General features: G+C 33.8%; 3 protein-coding genes across 3 annotated transcripts in view; 2 read left to right on the top strand and 1 right to left on the bottom strand.

The window, feature by feature from the left end:
• The window catches only part of LOC144852668 (radial spoke head protein 6 homolog A-like), a 115,322-nt gene that overhangs the window by 73,492 nt on the left and 19,100 nt on the right, over positions 1-22,730 (top strand). The window lies entirely within an intron of this gene.
• On the top strand, positions 570-5,801 carry LOC144852675 (cation channel sperm-associated protein 1-like). The gene is made up of 11 exons (XM_078710618.1): positions 570-983; positions 1,423-1,536; positions 1,988-2,126; positions 2,490-2,581; positions 3,133-3,282; positions 3,483-3,546; positions 3,658-3,742; positions 3,933-3,999; positions 4,445-4,529; positions 5,043-5,157; positions 5,497-5,801. The coding sequence occupies exons 1-11, from the start codon at positions 584-586 to the stop codon at positions 5,512-5,514; spliced, it is 1,329 nt and encodes a 442-aa protein (XP_078566744.1). The 5' UTR covers positions 570-583; the 3' UTR covers positions 5,515-5,801.
• On the bottom strand, positions 6,392-8,489 carry LOC144852686 (uncharacterized). The gene is made up of 2 exons (XM_078710630.1): positions 8,433-8,489; positions 6,392-7,177 (listed from the first exon to the last, which is right to left on the bottom strand). Exon 2 carries the CDS (start codon positions 7,175-7,177, stop codon positions 6,392-6,394), a length of 786 nt encoding a protein of 261 aa, XP_078566756.1. The 5' UTR covers positions 8,433-8,489.

Genomic DNA, 22,730 nt, shown 5'->3' on the forward strand with positions numbered 1-22,730 from the left:
AAATGATAAAGTGCGTTTCAATCGAACGCGTTCGGAATTCATTTAACGGCAAATTTGAACACGTGACGCACTGGTGGTTCACGAACATTAACAGGGGTTTTTCAAGTAAATTTCGCTATCCTATCTTCGCTTAAAATATGTAAGTATAGACCAACTGTTTTCAATAAAATTAATTACTATAGGCCTACTACTATTCATTGTCTGTATTATGATAAACTCGAAAGGATCCCTAATCATATAGGGCCTACCTATGAAATGATTCAAATAAAATGTTATTTGTTCTTCATGTTCCAACAAGAGTGTTTGAGATTGAAAATAAATTGACCAATGAATACAATAAACGAATAATGATGAACCAATCAAAGTAAGTAGCAACATTTGATAAGATTGTGGGAAAAATGTCTGAGGCTTTTATTTAAGTCCTTATCATGGAGCAACATGCATATGGAAAGGTAATTCCATCTACTGGAGTCGGTACCATAGAGTGAAGTAGGCATAGACAACTCAATAATCAATTAATTCTTGTTTTATTATTTACAGATTCCAGTGACTTTTATGGTACATATAGGCTAGGCATAGCAACATGGACACTACAAAGTTAGGCGTGATGAAGCCTTCTAGTTCAAACCACTTGGTTCCATCTACAGGGAAATCTTCCAACCCGTCTCTTCACAAACAACATCTCAAAGCGCCGCACATCGATCCTCCGAGCCAATACAGCATCCAGTTGAGCCACCGAAAAGAATCCATCATCCCAAGTAACAATGTCTTCGAAACAGTCAAGATAAACGACAAAGAAGAGATGGAAATGATTGAGAAAGAGATGAGAAAGAGAAAGCTGCTTCAGAATGCTTCTCCGTTTCACAAGATGATGTACGAGTTTACGGAGTCGATGCTTTTTAACGGTTTCATCATGGTTGTCATATTAATGAACACTGCGATACTCTGTGCTCTGACGTATGAGATAGTAGCCGTACGAATTGGTAGGGCTTCATTGCTTTCATTCAAATGATGGAAAAATGTGTGTTTGTTGAGATAGCAGCTTCATGGTTAATGGTGGACCAAACGAAAAAAAAAAAAAAAATACTTTTGAAAAAAAAACATTTTTGCTTCAGCTAAATAATACAGTAGAACACCTCCTTTGAGACTCCCCTATCAAAATAAATGTTGGGTTCGGCGTCGTCCAACATCTTTAAAGCTCTGTCTATACTATCAAACTTTATGTGACAAAAAATGTGATGTGCCTATAATATGGACATGATGATGATGATGGCACATCACACTTTTTTTGGTCAATCTAGTTTGATAGTGTAGACACAGCTTTAGTTTGTCCGGGGTTGTCTTCAGTTTCATGATGAAAAAAAGCGGTAGAGAGTGAATGAATATTTAACAAATTCATTTAAAAATGTTATATTTTCTTAGGTTGGTACATGACGTTTGTGGATTACATATTTTTGGTCATCTACTTTCTAGAATGTGTCGTCAAACTTTATGTCTGGCGTTTAGGCTATTTCAAGGAAGCATGGAACATAGTGGGTAGGACTACTCTTTAGTAATAATTGAAAAAATAAATCGGCAACACAAATACATTGACACAAAAGAAAACAACACAAAACGTAAATGATCCAATACGTGATTGACAAAAAAAGTAGCTCTGTCTACACTATCAAACTAGTTTGACAAAAAAATGTGATGTGCGCAAATAAATGGTAGTGATATGCTTAAATATGGTAGTGATATGTCATCATCATTTCCATATTTTTGTCACATAAAATTTGATAATGTAGACAGCTATAGCTAGACTGAGCTATAGACAGACTCCGCAGCTTTTGACAGAAGCTGTCAAAGTATACCAAGGCAATCTTTGCCACCCCATTCTTTAAAAAGAATGGGGTGGTTTTGTTTTCCAAAAATGTATATAAAAATATATAAGATAAGAATAAATAATTAATATCGTGTATAACTTATTCATTTCATTTATTTTTAGATTTTCTAATCGTACTGTGTAACATAGCCGATCTCTTAGTCCCAGTCATAATGGGTAACGAAGTGAACATACTACAATTTCTAAGCATACTCCGTTCAATGAGAGCTTTGAGGGCATTACGTGTGCTTCGTACAGTGAGGTGAGAACAAGAAACTGCCATCACCATGTATCTATATTCTTTACATTCATTCCAGCCGCGCGCTCGAAAAACAAAAGTGCCGTAAAGATCTGTCTACACTATCAAACTTTATGTGATGTGATGACTACAATATTTGGGCACATCACACTTCATCAAACTAGTTTGACAGTGTAGACAGATCTTTAGTCTTTTAAGTTTGGAATTAGACACTCTTCAAAAAATGCAAAATGGATGGTACCCACATCAATCGCACACAACGCTTCAACTTGCTGTGAATGTGTGACACGAGATTATGCGCACGGATTAAAAAAATAATACAATTTTAAATAATTGAAATAAGTAATAGTCTAGTATCTTTTGCAGGTTTCTGAACAGTCTACAAGTTATCATGAATACATGCCTTCAATCGATGCAATCTATGGGTGCCATCGTGTCACTAATCTTTCTTTTTCTATGTATCCTTTGAAAGAAGTTTTATTAGGCCCATGCGTTGCAATATTATTAATGGAACTTCCTCTTCACTTGATTCTCAAGTTGGTTCGCTATACTTTTTGCTCAAATTGGTGCGCTACCTTTTTGCTCTAAATTATTGGTGCGCTACCTTTTTGCTGTAATTGATGTGCTACCATTTCGCTATTTTTTGCTGTAATATTGATGCGCTACATTTTCGCTACTTTTTGCTGTAATTGGTGCGCTACCTTTCGATACTTTTTGCTGTAATTGGTGCGATACCGTACCTTTTTGGTACTTTTTGCTCTTGGTGTGCACCCTTTTGATACTTTTTGCTTTAATTGATGCGCTACCTTTTAGTTTTTTAGATTGAGCTACTTTTATCTATACTTATTGGTGCTCTATGCTCTTTTACCGTCTTTTCTCAGATATATATTGGTAAAAGTAAGTGTCATGTCATCATCACATAGATACAGGACCAGCCTCAGAAATATAAACACTAATTTTACATTTCATTACAATGAATATTGTTGACCTTTCCTTTATAATGACGTAGACATGTTTGCAGTAATTGGGCGTGGTCTGTATTCAGATGTGGATCCTGATAGGTTTGGCAATTTGACGTCAGCAATGTTTACAATGTTTCAACTTCTTACCCTAGATGATTGGTTCTATATTTACACTGATGCTGTTAAAAGAGACCCAGGTATGACGTGCTGGGATGGGGGTTGGGAGGAGGGGTACGCATTGTCCTGATTAACGTTTTTGTGGTCCTTCATACGCGTTACTCGCGTGTGTGTTACAAGCGGTAAACGGATTTCAAACGAGTTTACACCAGCAATGCCCACTCGTATCATCATCTTCGTCATCATCATCAAATAAAAAATGTTCCTTTATTTTAAACAGGATCTTTTCATATAATATTCTACCTCATGATGTACATAGCGACTGAATATTTCATATTCCTAAAGTAAGTACCAAAACGAAACACAAAGTTGTCATGCTTTACGGTATGTCTTGGATCTTGAATCCAGTGATACCGTAAAAAGAATTCAATTTTAAAATTCGATTCTTTGCATAGTTTGTTTGTTGCTGTGTTAGTAGACAACTTTCAACTGACGCTAGAGGCAGCTGCGGAAGCTGACGCAGAGAGAAAAGCTGCGCTGGTAAGAAAAAAAAATTTAGAACATATTCATTCAATTCCAAACTTACTGACCTAAAAACCCCGTTAGTTCAATACAAAATCTCTATAATCTCGTAGTTGTTTTGGTTGAACGTCTTCTAAAAATTAATATTTAGAATAAAGATAACAGTAAAGACCAGTAACCGTTACAAAAAAAACCCATTTTCTTCTAGAAAGCTGAAGAGGAGGAGCAAAACGAAAAACATGCAAGCATGATAGAACGCCAAAAGATGAGTGAAAGTATGCCTACCTCAACACCTATGCTCGTCTAAAACAGGCCTAACGACAAATAGAAGTGCTCAGTTACAATGATCACCTACCATAGGCAAATTAGTATATGACATCTTCTCTAATTCTGATAAATTAAGGTCTCCCAGTAGATGCGATTTAAAAGAACCATTCTCATTACTCACACATTTTAGCAAATTCTTCACATCCGGTTATGCAAATTGAACTCCATCATACCAGGCTAATTATTTAAAATTTCTACAAGGTATTCAAAATTCATTACCCAACATTCCTTTTTCCCCTACTAAAGCTTGAGTTCCATTTGGACGCAACGCAATGACGTAAGCACGGCGCCAGTGATCTGACCAATCACGACGCGATGTATAATCAACTGTCGCTTGTGAAAACCAAGAACGTTGAAAGCACTGACATTGTTTACTACTTTACTATCCCATAGATTTGAGTTTAGCCTCATCTGTAGAGGCTCCACACATCAAGAGAACTATTGATGATTATTACGACGAACATAAATACAACTCGGGGTAGGTTTATTATCATTTAAAATATTAATATAAAATCTTTTGATGTATAAATCATATATTATTAATTTATAAATCGCGCATAATTGCTATACTATAATGCGCCGTGAAAAATGTGCCCTAATGGTTTCATAAGATAACGAAATGGATTAACATACAGTTTATACTGTAATCCGGAACTCAAGTTTTTTGGCTCCAACTTAACATTTATGAGCCGCCATTAATTCACAGACAAACAAATTTCCAGTTAACCCGTGATAGAGTTGTTCATGTAGTGTATTGGTCAACACATAAACCACGTTATTTTATACGATTTATGGATATACTTAATTAACATAACACAATTTCTAATGTAACGGTCTGCGCACACTAGTTTGACAAAAAGTGTGATGTGGCCAAATATGGTAGTGATATGCCCACATATGGTAGTGATATTACATCATCGTGTCCATATATGGGCACATCACATTTTTGTCAGTGTAGACAGAGCTTAACACAATAAATGTGCGATTTCAGTGATAGACAAAGTCTTGGTCATCTTTTTCAACTGTTTGCGGCGATTGAGTACCAAGGTCACGTGCTTCGCAACCAACAAGGAACACTCAGTAAAGTTATAGAATTGGTACAGGAGGTAAGAGCTTTTTAGTTGCCCAGCCCAGTTCTCATGCAGATGAACAATTAACATAGGCCTAAAGATCTGTCTACACTATCAAACTAGTCACAAAAAAGTGTGATGTGCCCAAGTATGGTAGTGATATGCCCAAATATGACAGTGATATGACATCATCATGTCCATATAAATTTTGATAGTGTAGCTGACACAGCTTTACACAAATATGGTAAAAAGACCAGTAAAATGCCGGTGGTCCCAAAGAGTGGTTGGGACTTAATTGTAGCTGCCGTACTAGACCTCTACACCACGTGTATTTTTAAAAATAAAATGTGGTCTTGGTATTTTGTTTTGTTTCAGACTGTAGATGATGTATGATCGAAGTACAATATCTGCCATTTTGTGAACCAAACTAAAACAACGCTACTGGTCTGATTGGACCGCCAAAGTATAGAGCCGCTGTGCATCGGTGTACACCGACGAATTAGAATCGTACACACACAAAAACAAAAATATACAATATATTTACAATGTTTATATTATTTTAGCCTACTCACAATAATTGGCACATGAAATCAACGAGTGTAAATAACTACTAAGCAACGTCACGCGACGTTTGACAAAAAAAATGTGCTGTGCCCAAATATGGTAGTCATATGCCCAAGTATATTAGTGATGACATTATCATTTCCATATATGGGCACATATTTTTTTGTCACATAAAATTTGATAGTGTAAACAGAGATTAAGCAACGTCACACGATTGTACCGTAAACATCGATTTCCAATGAAGACGTTTTCTGATATGCACGGTATCACATTTTGAATAGTTATTTGATGATACATCATTACAAAAAGATATTTTATAATTCATGAAATATTAAACCAACCTCATTTTAAGTATTATATTTAAAGCAATTAAGTTACAATTAGTAGTAGGTTTGATAATAAAACAACTTTATGTAACCGGTGATATTTGATACGCTAACTAAAGAGTTTTACATTCCTCTGTATTATTTTACACTAATATTACCAGAAACTCAATAAAATGACAATTTACCTATATTAACTATTAATTCGAAAAGTTATTAGCATTCAGTATAGGCCTATCGTCTTTGTCAAGGAACATACATTAATATTTGTACACGTACTAGGCACAATAAATCAAATCCTATCTTTAAAAATGTTTTAAATTAAAAAAAAAAATACTAATAGAACATAAAAAAACCCAAAAATAATTGTCTTGTTACGTCACTCACTGACGAGATATTTCACTCGCAGACAAAGCTTTTCCATAAAATTTTATTTCGTCAATAAATCCATATAAATTAAATTCAGGAAATGTTTTACTTCCTCCGAATGTAATTTGGCTGCGTATGGCCGAATGATTTGCTGGTAATTCGTAACTTATTACGTCGTATTCGTCCAAATATAAGTTCGAGAACGTTCCATTGTGTGTATATGTAACGTGGTGCCAATCATCCAAATCGATACTAGCAGAACTAATCTGTGTTTCTGATGGTGTTTTTAACAGTTTTACTTTAACCCAAAAAGTATCATTTGACTTCTTAATGACTCTAACTGAATAATGAACGTTATGCTTGTAACCATGAACTATCAACAATTGTTTATCATCACCATCTGCTTGAGATTTAAACCAAAAACTAACAGTAAAATTTACTCCAAAATCGTAGTCGCGAAACCCATCTACAAAAACAAACTGCATACCGTTGAATAGAGCAGCAGTTCCAACGACGCCTGGTGGATAAGTTAGATTTGACCCGTTAACTACGCCGTGACGTTCGTTGCCGGAGACGTCATTAACGTTACCTTCAAATGCGTAATGTGCAAGTAAATACAAGTTTGGATCTTCGACTGGTGTTGATTGTCGAGTGGCGTTATATTTGAAGCATTTCGTTGGACTTATTTTCTTCATACATCTATTTGTACCTACCAACTTGACCATCGTCTGGTTTCTTCCACATGTTTCAAGACTAACCAGTCTCATCAACATAAACGCGATTAACCAACGAGACAACATCTAGCAAGATCAACAACTGCAAAGCAGAACCTATTATATTCAGACAAACGAATCTAAATCGACAGAATAAATGTTTGAATATGTTAAAAAAAAGAAATATATTTCGTTTCGTACAGTTATATTTAGATAGTATCCGGTTACCTGACTATATCTTCATAATGGCGAAACACCTAGCCTAAAATTCACACCTAGACAGCACCATTTTGTTTAGTTATTTAATGAAATCCTTTCTTTTCTGTTAAAGATTCTTAAGTTTCTTTAAAAAAAATACTTACCACTAGCACTACGGTCGATGAAACTTGAATGAAATGAAAATGTCTTCTTTTTTTTCTCGAATACTTGATTTGTTGATATTTAATCAAAGAATGTTATTTTAATATGAATTGTTCAGTATTTATTTGAATTTACGCCCTCAGGCTTTAATATTGATTACTTTTTCCTGATTTTTTTTCTTTGTCGTGGTCGTATCAAAACACTGCATTTTCGGTCGATACATTTCTTCCTATCTTCCTTAATAATATGGGCGGTCATTAGGGCCATAATAGTAAAACATTTAAACAAAGAACTATGTCAAAAAACAACGAACGTTTTAAAAAAAATCAACGAACAAACTAAAAAAACAATGAAAGTTTTCAAAAATCAACGAACAAACTCAAAAAACTACAAAGGAAAATAAAAATCAACGAACAAAATATAGAAAACAAAGAACTAAAACATATTCTAATAATAGTCAGGTTAAACAACAAAGAATAACCAAAAACAACGGATAATTTGATAATTTGGGAAATCAAATGACAAGCCGAACAATCAACGGACAAGTCGAACAATCAAAGGACAAGCTCAACAATCTTACGTACGTACGTATTATTATTACGTAAGTACGTACTATTAACAACGTACGTTTTAAATAAATATTACGTACGTACGTAATAATAATACGTGCGAACAAGACAACATCTAGGCAAGAAGTAAGGACCAGAACTATTATAATATATTATTCGGACAAAACTAACAGAAAATCGACAGTTTTAATCAAGTTTAAAAAATACACATCAGGCCTAAAGAGAGATAACAATTGTCGTACAGTGATTTCGTCATATAGAATGAAGTCGCCAATTTTATAGCTGAACGACTTATACAAATGACGTATAATGCATCATTTACATAAGTTTATGGGTCTTCGCAAATCGAAAGCTCCCTACATTGTGCAGGTAGACGTAGGCTACCGTTGTTTAGTTTGACAAGTATTACTTACCGTAAGTCGATAACACTGTAATGAAAAGTAAGTCAGTTCAGGTACTTGGTTTGTTGCTCAAAATAATGTTAATTTGAAAGGTTCAGTAATTTCTTTTAATTTATGCCCTCAAACTTACATATTTAAATACTTTTAGCCTATTGATTTGTTTTAGCAAGTGTTTATTCCCTCCTTAATATTCGTTTTGATAACATCAAACGTAACAACGCATGCGTCTAAATAAATAGCTTGTAATTGGTCAGATGAAAATCTTTTCTTTTGTTTACCGAGTGATTTAATAGGGAGCGAGGAAGCAGGCCTTCGTCCCAACTTTCCCGCATGCACATACACAATAAAATAACATGACATAGTTAAGGTCATTGGTCGCCACAAAATAAAATAAGATGACATAGTTAGGTCATAGGTCATCACACAATAAAATAACATGACATAGTTAGGTCATTGGTCGTCACAAAATAAAATAACATAGTTAGGTCATTGGTCGCCACAAAATAAAATAACATGACATAGTTAGGTCACAGGTCGTCACACAATAAAATAACATGACATAGTTAGGTCATTGGTCGTCACACAATAAAATAACATGACATAGTTAGGTCATAGGTCGTCACAAAATAAAATAACATGACATAGTTAGGTCATTGGTCGTCACAAAATAAAATAACATGACATAGTTAGGTCATTGGTCGTCACAAAATAAAATAACATGACATAGTTAGGTCATTGGTCGTCACAAAATAAAATAACATGACATAGTTAGGTCATTGGTCGTCACAAAATAAAATAACATGACATAGTTAGGTCATAGGTCGTCATACAATAAAATAAAATGACATAGTTAGGTCATAGGTCGTCATACAATAAAATAAAATGACATAGTTAGGTCATAGGTCGTCACAAAATAAAATAACATGACATAGTTAGGTCGTCACAAAATAAAATAACATGACATAGTTAGGTCATTGGTCGTCACAAAATAAAGTAACATGACATAGTTAGGTCATAGGTCGTCACAAAATAAAATAACATGACATAGTTAGGTCGTCACAAAATAAAATAACATGACATAGTTAGGTCATTGGTCGTCACAAAATAAAGTAACATGACATAGTTAGGTCATTGGTCGTCACAAACTCCGCGGTGAACATCAACACGACTTATTTATGTTGCCTCATGATACTATTTTTATTTAAAACTTGCTTTACCATGGCAGGACAAGACAAAAATAGGCCTATGTACAAAATACATTTAGAGAAAACAAAATCTCATAATTTTCAATGGCATTTTATTTAAGCAATTTAATATAAATACATATAATACGAAATGTGCATAACTATTTTGTATGGCATTACGCACGCGCAAATCCATACAGTCAACCTTTCTAAAGATTAGTTCCCACTAGGACAATCAAACGACTACTCACTTGCATCGCGCTTACGTCTTTGCGAAGGATGTCAGCGGTGGAGATTGAACTCACCATTAAGCTCTGTCTACACTATAAAACTTGATGTAACAAAATACTTTAGGCCTACTATACCAAAAATCAAATGTTTACTACGATACTCAGATACTTCAACAACATGTCTGGTCTGGTTCTTGTTTGATCATCTAATCTTGTTGTAGTCGGCCTCCACGTTTCGCGGTGAAAGAGAGGTATTGTAGAATTTTAATTCGTCAATCAATCCATAAAAATAACGATTGGTTCTGTTTACTGTTGTTCCAATAACGACTGGGTTAGGGTTGATCGGTATAGGACCAGAGCAACAGTCTGACCGACCAGATTGTATTTCTGCATTAATATACAAAGCTGTGTAACTGCCGTTATAGGTTAAAACCAAATGTCGCCACACTCCAAATTGAACAAATGGCCTATACACAAACGTACTAGTAGTTGGTTTTGTAAAAATTGATATTTTTAAATTATTAAAAAGTTTAATCTCAAATTCACCATCATCACGGTACCCATTACTCAAAATGTACTGATAGTGTTTTTCCCTTGCAAATCGTTTATACCACAAACTAACCGTAAACTCTGATCCAAAATCAAAGTTACTGAACACATCAACAACAATGCTCTGAGAGCCGGTGAAGTTGGCGGCTAGACCACTTATACCAGTTGTGTATGTTAAGTCTGTACCATTAGATCTTCCATGGCGTTCATTGCCAGATGTATCTTTCACGTCACCCTCAAACGCGTAATAAGCAAGTAAATACTGGTTCTCTCCAACCAAGAGACTGTTAGTAGTTAAAGATTGACTAATAGACTCATTTTCCAGTCCATTTGTTGAGGATTCCGTTACCACCATTGTATTGCGACCATCTTCATCTGATGTCATATTATCATCCATCTCGGATTGAGTACTAGACTCATTTTCCAGACCATTAGTTGGTGATCCCGTTACCACCATTGTATTACGACCATCTTCATCTGATGTCATATTATCATCCATCTCGGATTGAGTACTAGACTCATTTTCCAGTCTATTAGTTGAGGATTCCATACTTTGAAATTCTTCATCTGACGTCATGACATTATTTTGTTGATTCTCATTAAATTGGTGAGCTAAGTACGGAGCATCCAGTTGATATTCATTGGAAACATTACACCCATTCTTTACAAGAAACTTAAAATTATCACTGGGATAGCAAATGCGTTTTGTACTAACGATCAACATACAATTATCGTGACCGGCTAATCTCACTAGTGTTTGGTTGTTTCCACATTTTATTTGACGTTTACCATTTACGTCAAATATTCCAAGAACCAAGATCAACGTTAACACGTTATAATACATAACCTGATAAAACAAATAAAAAATACTGCATAATACATTATCTATTTCTGGAAATAAATATTTACAATGAAATAATAATAATAATTAAACAAAAAAACGAACACTTGGCAAAATTCACATAATAGTCGAGAGTCGAGATGCACATCGAAAGTAGGCCTACCTAAACATAACTATAGAAGTCCTCTCTTATTGTAATCGAGTGAAAATTTTACTCACTCTTTAGATTGAAACTGTTTTTACTCAAAAAGAGCGAGTCTGCACTCTTTAAGAGTGATTAAAATTGTCTGAAATTATGTAATCGATTGAAGTAGTTCACTCTGTGACGAGTGAAAATCGTTAACTAGTGACTTTCACTCTTTTAAGAGTGGTCCTTAAACACACTTCTCAAAGGGTGACCACTCTAATAGAGTGGATTTATGACTGAATAAAATCAAACTAAATAAAACTGTGGATACGAAGTTCTGATAAGCAATGACCAATATTTATCAAAACTCTTTAAACATTACTTTAAATAAACCTTTAACTCATTCTAACATTTACAATAACTAAAAAACTAACTTTGTTGGAAGAATTTTCTAAAACATTACTTACTAAATTGTTAATAGGTAGGCCTATGATATCACTACACGTAGTAATGTATAAAGATTCCTACTCCATGGCTTCTCAATCTTAAATATTGATCGTAGGTAATAACTAGTTTTGTTTTCTCAATGAGTATACTGATATACATTTACATGACAAAATGACAAACACAAAACGATGATCAACCACTATTGTTCCAAAATCAAGCGTTTTGATTGGTTCCTTTATTAGTTTCTTCACACTTTTATTACACAACATACATTGCAACAGAGTAATAATAAAGATATAATAAAACGTGTGGAGGGTGGTCAAGGAAGACAATAAAACAACATACAAGATACAAGATAACTTTATTGTCAAATAGTTCAACGAAAGATTTGAAATTGGTTTTTCTCATGGCAACTTAATATAAAAATAGAATAAAATCAGTAAAATGATAAAATACGAAGTTAAATACACAGTACAGTAAAAATATACAGATTAAAATGCATATACAGGATTTACAAAATGCAAAAATTAATAAGAGAATAAATGCTATTAGGTGTTCCAAGATGTTCGAAAATACAATTATTAGTCGCGTGGACGCGACTCTATAGTCAGTCGGTCGGTCTGTCTGTCGGTCTGTCTGTCGGTCCGGTATCACTATGCATTGTAGCACGCGACTTAATGGCTGTTGGCCTTGTTTGTGTATAACAAATAACATGACATGAATAACATGAGCTACAGGTCTACAGAATTATGTCTAGTTAATTCAATTTAATAAAAATCTGGTATTGGAGATTTTAAATACCATTTTATGTATAAAATCATCTCTTTCTTTTATTTATCCCGTATGTTGTTTACTTTTAAATTGTGATTACCAAAAATTGGTCATTTTACTTTCTGTGTTTGTTAAATTTTGTATTCTACTTTTCAGTCTTCTCATTGCTTCTATCTTTAGGTATCTTTACGACACTTTATTTACGTTTGCATAACTTTTTTTACCGTAGGTTGACCAATCACAAGCGACAATTCGAATAGTGCGGCATTTCGTGATTGGTCAAAGTACTTGCGACGCGCTTACGTCCTTGTGTATCGTCAAATAGGAATGTGGAAAACGTCATATTCAAATGGATACCTGGTAAGGTAAAAAACATTGCCGATCTGCATTATGAGATTACTGTATATTATGTTTACGTGTTTGATTAAAAAAAAACATGACCAGGGGTAATAATGTAAAGCGCTTAAAAACTTTGTGCATGTAAACCAAATTTTTTTCTAACCAAAACAATTAATTTACAATTACAGTATTATACGCCTAAAAACTAAAAAAACTAACGCCTTAGTGCATTATCACTGAATTCATAACCCTGCTTCTATCGCGCCCTACATTTTCCTACGTTATATTGTATAGCTTTTTTTTTATTCTAGTTAAATTCAAAATAATAGTCCTAGTAACTTCATGGTGACTTGACATGCTGAAATGTCTTCAAATTCCCTACTCTCTCAGTATGTGGTATATACGCCTGTTCATTTATATAGGCCTACTTTTCGTAAATAATTTTTTCTAATAATATGCTTCAACTGTAAAATTGGACTTCATCAATCAAGCCATAGAAATAACGTTCGTTGCTGCCTTGTGCTGTTCCAATAACGACTGGGTTAGCATTGGTCGGTATAGAACCAGAGGGGGCGGTTGGTGGTTGCTGTCTGGGGTTCGAAAATTGTAAATGCGCGAAACACCTATGGGCTGATTTTTAAGACAATTTTGAAAAATAGAACTGCTACTGTAGGTCCCTGGAAATTGGACTTATATAGGCCCCTATTGATAAATGAAACGAAATTATAAGTCTAAGGACCAGCCCGCCATTGATGGTTGGGTGGAGCTGCTAGGTTCCTGCAAAACATTGAAATATGAAACGAAGGTCTACAGGACCACCATGGATGGGATGGAGCTAAGAACATTTTGAAAAATAGAGTTGCTAGGTCCCGGAAATTGGACTTATCATACTTCGAAACATAAAACAAAATATATACCGGTAAGTCTCCAGAACCAGCCCTACCATTGTTGGGACTGAGATATAAAAAAAATTGAATTGTAAAATAGACCTATGGTCCCGGCCCGACAATGCACTGACTGTATTGTACTTCGAAATATGAAACGAAATGTATAAGTATCCATGACCAGCTCTATAATTGGGGCTGAGCTAAGGAAATTTTGAAAAATAGAGCTGCAGGTCTGAAGGCTGCTATTCTCCCCGACGCGGGGGCTATACTCCCCGACGCGGGGGCTATTCTCCCCGACGCGGGGGATATTCTCCCCGACGCGGGGCTATTCTCCCCGACGCGGGGGATATTTTCCCCGACGCTAGCTGGCGCCACCACAGAAAATTAGTTGACAATTCAAATTCCATTGTATGGTCTTCACCTGATATCACGACATAATCATTCATCTCGGATTGCGTACTAGACTCATTTTCCAGACCACTAGTTGATGATTCCTTTACCACCATTGTATTACGACCATCTTCATCTAACGTCATGACAGTATCATCCATCTCGGATTGAGTACTAGACTCATTTTCCAGACCATTATTTGAGGATTCTGTTACCATGCTATTTGTATTATCAACACCTTCATCATCTGACGTCATGACATTGTTTTGTTGATTCTCAATAAATTGGTGAGCTAAGTACGGAGCAACCAGTTTATATTCATTGCAAACAATCCCATTTCTTTCAAGAAACTTATAATTAGAACTGGTACATCTAATGCATTTTGAAAGTGAAACCACCTCCAACATACATTTCTCCAGACCAGCCACTTTCACCAGTTTTTGGTTGTTTCCACATTTTGTTTGACGTTTACCATTTACGCCAAATATTTCCAGAACAACGATCAACGTTAACATGATGTAATACATAATCTGATAAACAAAAGAATACTGTATGTGAAAATCAGTAGCTAATTGTAATAAACAACACTGAACATATTACATTTACGTCAAATATTACCAGATCAACGTTAACATACTGCAATACATAATCTAATAAACAAAAGAAAAAATACTATACGAGGTCTTTTCCCTTGAAATTTGATCTTGGAAATAAACTTAACATTGACAAAATGTATAAAAAAAAAGAAATAAACTAAGATTTAATATAGAAATATAGGAGTTTTAAAACAATTCATATTTGAAAGGATCCACATGGAAGTATCTAAATATAAGCAAAAGTAATGAAGAGAAACAAATGTGTAGTTTGATACCACTCAGCACGCATTAAATTCTGCTCAATTTTTAATATTGATCACTTTTAGGCAATAACTCGTTCTGTTGTCTCGAAGTATACATTTACAACATGACAAACACACAAAAAGATGTTCAACCACTATTGTGCCAAAATAAAGCGTTTTAATTGGTTACACAAACAATGACAATGAAACTATATCTTATTTGTTTTCAGGTAAACTCAACGAGTGTCAAATTATTAGCATTACCAAGTTTAATTCAATTAATTAAAAGCTACCTTAGCAATAGACATCAACTCACTTCATTTAACTCAATCAATTCCACAATGGTCCAAAACTATATGCGGTGTACCCCAAGGGTCTATACTGTGGGACCATTATTATTTGTGATTTATGTCAACGACTCACCTAACACATCCAGACTTTTAAATTGTATTTTATTTGGCGATTACACAAATATATTTTACTCACATAAAAATAGACACTATTTACAATTATGTAATGTTATGTAAATGTAATGTTGAACTTATTAAAGTTGCAAATTGGTTTAAATTAAACAAGCTTTCCCTTAATATTCAAAAAAACAAATTATGTTCTGTTTAATTATAAAGTTAAAGCTTCTATTAATGATCATATTTTTATTGATAATTTTAGAAAAATTAACATGGAAACCTCAGCTTCATATAATTAGTAATATAATTTCGCGAAATATTGGCATTATGAATAAACTCAAATACATACTTCAGAGTCCTTCTAATATACTCATAACCCTATATAATACCTTAGTTCTACCGTATATTTCATTTTGCAATTTAATTTGGGTCGTAACTATTGGTAAATTTGAAACATTATGCCCTTGGACAAGCCTTGAATCATCCCATATTGATCATCTGTTCAAGTTACAAAAGAGAGCCTTGAGAATTTGTGATGGTTCATCATTTCAATCTCATACCAAACCTTTATTAAGTTTAATGTTTTGAACATCTACGATATTAATAAACCCCAAACGGCTCTGTACATGTATCGTATTCACAATTTAATTATTCCACATCATATTTCTTCATTATTTGTTAAATCATCTGACAAGCATGCATTTAATACTAGACAAGCAGATAATTATGTAACCGAAGCTTTTACAACAAACCTAAGACGTAATTCTGTTTTATATATTGGTCCCAAACTTAGTAATTCTCTCTAGATTAAATTAAAAAACAACTCATCCATTGCTAATTTTTAATATAAACTCAAGAAATCTCTGGCCTGTACAATACAAAATAATTGCCTGACATGCACAATCTGATTTGTTTTGCCTTTGTATTTCCCTTTCTCTCAAATAATTTATCGATTACATTTCCATTATATTGTTGTTATTATTATTATAATCTGTGCCATGATTTTACATATTTCCATATGCATATTTGCTTTTTATCCCATAGGCCTATCCGAATACTACTCTGTTTATTTATTCATTATTTTTTAACTCCTGTTTTTTTCTACTTCTTTATTTTCTTTTTTTATAGCATATTTATAATTATAATAATATATGTATAATGTTTGAAATGGGGGTCAGACCTGCATCCACACTCATGTTTCTTTTAATCTAATTTATAATTATTCTATGTTTTATTAGAATGTACAACTGTATTATTTGATGTATGTGGAAAATTTAATAAAACAAACAAAACAAAGTCACCATCCTCCTGGAAACCATTATTCAAAATATACTGTTTACGATCACCTCCTTCCAAACTGTTAAACCACAAACTAACCGTAAATTCTGATCCAAAATCAAAGTTACTGAACTCATCAACAGCAACTCTCTGAGAGCCAGTGTAGATGGCGGCTAATCCAGATATACCAGTTGTGTATGTTAAGTCTGTACTATTAGATCTTCCATGGCGTTCATTGCCAGATGTATCATTTACGTCACACTCAAACGATTGACTAATAGACTTATTTTCCAGACAATAGTTGCGGATTCCGTTTCCATTGTACTGCCACCTTCATCTGGAGGATTCCGTTACCACCATTTTTTCTAATAATAGTAACTATATATTTCCAAATACTATCGACTCCTAAACTTACTGTAACTTCAGGAGGCCAGAAGAAAATATTATTCCATGGGTAAGGCGCATCACATTATTCAATCATACTTCATTATTATTATTATACCTGCATTTGATTACAGTTCTAAACATGATAAGGCCTACTCACACGATGAATACCGTACAATATCTATATTTGAAATCCCGAAAAAGAACTTAATGGGCGGCAAACGCTGCCTTATTACTTATGGTATCTGAGTCATATTATAGTAGTAGGCTGCTACTTGTTTTGACGACACAGAACTATTGTAAAATTGGACTTCATCAATCAAGCCATAGAAATAACATTCGTTGCTGACATATGCTGTTCCAATAACGACTGGGTTAGAATTGATCAGTATAGGACAATAGAAACGGTGAGACTGACCAGATTGCATCTCTCCATTTACATAAAATTCTGTGTAACCGCCGTTGTAGGTTAAAACCACATGTTGCCATACTCCAAATTGAACCACATGCCTATAGTTATAGTTACCTGGTAAAAGGTGATACCAAGAATGTAATATCATTACCATGTTCAATTACAAAGTCGACATCCCCCTGGAAACCATTATTCAAAATAACTTGTTTGCGATCTCCTTCCAAACTGTTATACCACAAACTAACCGTAAATTCTGATCCAAAATCAAAGTTACTGAACTCATCAACAACAATGCTCTGAGAGCCGGTGAAGTTGGCGGCTAGACCACTTATACCAGTTGTGTATGTTAAGTCTGTACCATTAGATATTCCATGGCGTTTATTGCCAGATGTATCATTTACGTCACCTTCAAATGCGTAATAAGCAAGTAAATATTGGTTCTCTCCAACCAAGAGGCTGTCGTGGTTGCCAGTTTGCGTACTGGACTCAGTTTCCAGACAATTAGTTGACAATTCAGATTCCATTGTATGAACTTCACCTGATGTCACAACATAATCCATCTCGGAATGAGTACTAGACTCATTTTCCACACCACTAGTTGATGATCCCGTTACCACCATTGTATTGCGACCATCGGCATCTTCATCTGATGTCATATCATCCATCTCGGATTGCGTACTAGACTCATTTTCCAGACCACTAGTTGATGATTCCGTTACCACCATTGTATTACGACCATCTTCATCTGACGTCATGACAGTATCATCCATCTCGGATTGAGTACTAGACTCATTTTCCAGACCATTATTTGAGGATTCTGTTACCATGCTATTTGTATTATCAACTCCTTCATCTGACGTCATGACATTGTTTTGTTGTTGGTCATTAAATTGGTTAGGAGCAACCAGTTGATTGCAAACATCATTCCCATTTTTTTCAAGAAACTTAGATTTAGAACTGGTACACCTAATGCATTTTGAAAGTGAGACCACCTCAAACATACATTTCTCCAGACCAGCCACTTTCACCAGTTTTTGGTTGTTTCCACATTTTGTTTGACGTTTACCATTTACGCCAAATATTTCCAGAACAACGATCAACGTGAACACCCCGAAATACATAATCTATTAAACAAAAGAATACTGAATGTGAAAATCAGTGGCTAATTGTATTAAACAACACTGAACATATTACATTTACGTCAAATACTACAAGATCAACGTTAACATACTGCAATACATAATCTAATAAACAAAAGAAAAAATACTATACGAGGTCTTTTCCCGTGAAATTTGAACTTTGAAATAAACTTTCAAATTAATGATAAACGAACCAAATGTTGCATTGACAAAATGTCAAAAAAAAAAAAGAAATCAACTAAGATTTAATATAGAAATATAGGAGTTTTAAAACAATTCATATTTGAAAGGATCCACATGGAAGTATCTAAATATAAGCAAAAGTAATGAAGAGAAACGAACTTACAAATGTGTAGTGTGATACCACTCAGCACGCATTAAATTCTGCTCAATTTTTAATATTGATCACTTTTAGGCAATAACTCGTTCTGTTGTCTCGAAGTATACACTGTATACATTTACAACATGACAAACACACAAAAAGATGTTCAACCACTATTGTGCCAAAATAAAGCGTTTTAATTGGTTATTTCCAGGTAAACTCAACGAGTGTCAAATTATGTGATACCAATAAATTATTAGCGTTGCCAAGTTTAATTCAATTAATCAACTCACTTCATTTAACTCAATCAATTCCAAATGTCCAAAACTATATGCGGTGTACCCCAAGGGTCTATACTGGGACCATTATTTTTTTTGATTTATATCAACGACATACCTAACACATCCAAACTTTTACATTTTATTTTATTTGCCGATGACACAGATATAAGAGACATTTTTTTACAATTATTAATGTTGAAGTTATTAAAGTTGCAAATTGGTTTAAATTAAACAAGCATTCCCTTAATATTAAAAAAACATGTTCTGTTTAATTATAAAGTTAAAGTATATAATACCTTAGTGGTTCTACCGTATATTTCTTATTGCAATTTAATTTGGGCCGTAAATATTAAAATTTGAAACATTATGCCCTTAGACAAGCCTTGAATCATCACATATTGAGCCTTGAGAATTTGTGATGGTTCATCATTTCAATCTCATACCAAACCTTTATTCCTTAAGTTTAATGTTTTGAACATCTACGATGTTAATAAACCCCAAACGGCTCTCTTCATGTATCGTATTCACAATTTAATTATTCCACCTCGTATTTCTTAACCATTTGTTAAGTCATCTGACAAGCATGCATTTAATACTAGACATGCAGATAATTATGTAAACGAAGCTTTTACAACAAACCTTAGACGTAATTATGTTTTATATATTGGTCCCAACCTTAGTAATTCTCTCTAGATTGAATTAAAAAACAAACCATCCATTGCTAATTTTTAATATAAGCTCAAGAAATCTCTGGTCTGCACAATACAAAATAATTGCCTGACATGCACAATCTGATTTGTTTTGCCTTTGTATTTCCCTTTCTCTCGAATAATGTATCGATTACATTTCCATTTTATTGTTATTATTATTATAATCTGTGCCATGATTTTACATATTTCCATATGCATATTTGCTTTTTATCCCATAGGCCTATCCGAATACTACTCTGTTTATTTATTTATTGTTTTTTTAACTCATGTTTTTTTTTCTACTTCTTTATTATCTTTTTTATAGCATATTTGTAATCATACTAATGTATGTATAATTTTTGAAATGGGGGTCAGCCTTAAAGTTCTTTAACTTATTTGACCTGCATCCACACTCATGTTTCTTTTAATCTAATTCATAATTAATCTATGTTTTATTAGAATGTACAACTGTATTATTTGATGTGTGTGGAAAATTTAATAAAACAAACAAAACAAACAAAGTCACCATCCTCCTGGAAACCATTATTCAAAATAAACTGTTTGCGATCACCTCCTTCCAAACTGTTATACCACAAACTAACCGTAAATTCTGTTCCAAAATCAAAGTTACTGAACTCATCAGCAGCAACTCTCTGAGAGCCGGTGAAGTTGGCGGCTAGACCACTTACACCAGTTGTGTATGTTAAGTCTGTACTATTAGATCTTCCATGGCGTTTAGTGCCAGATGTATCAAAAATATTGCATAATACAATATCTATGTCAGTAAATTAATAATTGAGTGTTTCAGAAATAAATGAACAAAGTTTTGCGTTGATAAAAAGGTTTTGTCAAAAAAGAAATTAACGAAAATCCATCTTATAATTGGCGAGTTTGTCGCTGTGAATGCGTATGATATATAAATAGAAAATAAAAACATAGAAATATGATCATCATTTTTAAAAATAAAGAAAAATTAAATATCTTTATTGAAATACCTAAACATAACAAAATGTAAGAGAGAAAACAGGGTCAGACCAAGTCAATCAGAACACTGAGCTCGCCTTGCCAAGATAAGAACTCGTAACAGTCCTTTGATCTTATGTCCGGTTGCAACAAATACCAACAGTACTGTACTATGTACACATTCTCCGTGGCGAGGAACTGCTCGTATCACAGCCACATAAAAGCCCTTTGATCTCCGGAGCTCAGCATCCTGTTGTTAAATTACCTTGGTCAAACCAAGAATCAACTAGAACATTTAACAAAATGCTTAAAAAATTGTGGATTTATGAAGTTCTAAATACAGAAATGCCCAAATTGATCGGAAACTTAACGAAATCTGTTGATAGTTAAAATAAAAAGTTATTTTGTTGGAAGAATGTATGAAACATTACTTACAAATGTGTAGTCTGATACCACTCTCTAAGCACGTATTCAATTCTTCTCAATCTTTAGTATCACTTTCGTATGGTAATAACTCGTTCTGTTGTCTCAAAGTATACACTGTATACATTTACATGACAAAATGACAAACACACAAAAAGATCAACTTCTATTGTGCAAAAATAAAGCGTTTTAATTGGTTACAGGCAATGAGAATATAGGATTCTAACATTCCTTATTCCAGGTAAACTTAACGAGTGCTAATATTCGAGTCCAGCATTGACCATCCATCTCTGAACCTCTTATAAAGGCACAGATGAGTGGTAACGGTAAGCGTAAAACCGCGTAGATTGTCCCACGTAGACTCTATATCTATCCTGATCGGGGCTTCATCTCAACCGCCCGTCCGCGTTTTGTGTAAATATATAGTATAGATGTTATATTATTGTTTTCCGATTACCGTTTACCGCTACCGCTGTGTAAATTGCCTTTAAAGATGTATTGGCACCCAAAAATATGAAAAATGAAGATTAATAAAATCAGACTTTAAATATTCCATTTCCAAGGGTGGGGTTGAAGTGGACAAAATGTGATACAGGTAGTAACAGTATGTAGCCTGATTACAGAGATATGCAGGATGTGACGTGGAAATTGTGAATTTCAATGATTTCATACTGATTACAGAAAACAGAATTGTAAACTTTATGCAGGACCCTTGCCATCAATTATATACTGAAATTGTAATTATAAACGATGACTAAATAAATGTGAATTGAATTATCATTTACTTTTATTTACTAAGTATAAAAACACATTTCGTATTTTTTTTGGTTTGATAAAAAGAAATTTCTATTCACATTTACCAAATGTTTGATACAGGTATAATACAGAAATGTGAAAATCTCTTCAAACACAGTTTGTACTTTTTTTTCTAATAATAGTAACTATACATTTACAAATATTTATACATTTTCAAATACTATCGACTCCTAAACTTACTGTAACTTCAGGAGGCCAGAAGAAAATATTATTCCATAGGTAGGCGCATCACATTATTCAATCATACTTCATTCTTATTATAATTATACCTATACTTCATTCTTATTATTATACCTGCATTTGATTACAGTTCTAAACATGATAAGGCCTACTCACACGATGAATACCGTACAATATCTATTTATAATCACGTAAAAGAACTTAATGGGCGGCAAACGCTGCCTTATTACTTATGGTATCTGAGTCATATTATAGTAGTAGGCTTCTACTTGTTGTGACGACACAGAACTATTGTAAAATTGGACTTCATCAATCAAGCCATAGAAATAACTTTCGTTGTTGCCATGTGCTGTTCCAATAACGACTGGGCTGGGATTGATCGGTATAGGACCAGAGCAACAGTCAGACTGACC

This window comes from Antedon bifida, chromosome 9 (assembly GCF_963402885.1).
Source record: "Antedon bifida chromosome 9, ecAntBifi1.1, whole genome shotgun sequence".
Classification (NCBI taxonomy): Eukaryota; Metazoa; Echinodermata; class Crinoidea; order Comatulida; family Antedonidae; genus Antedon; species Antedon bifida.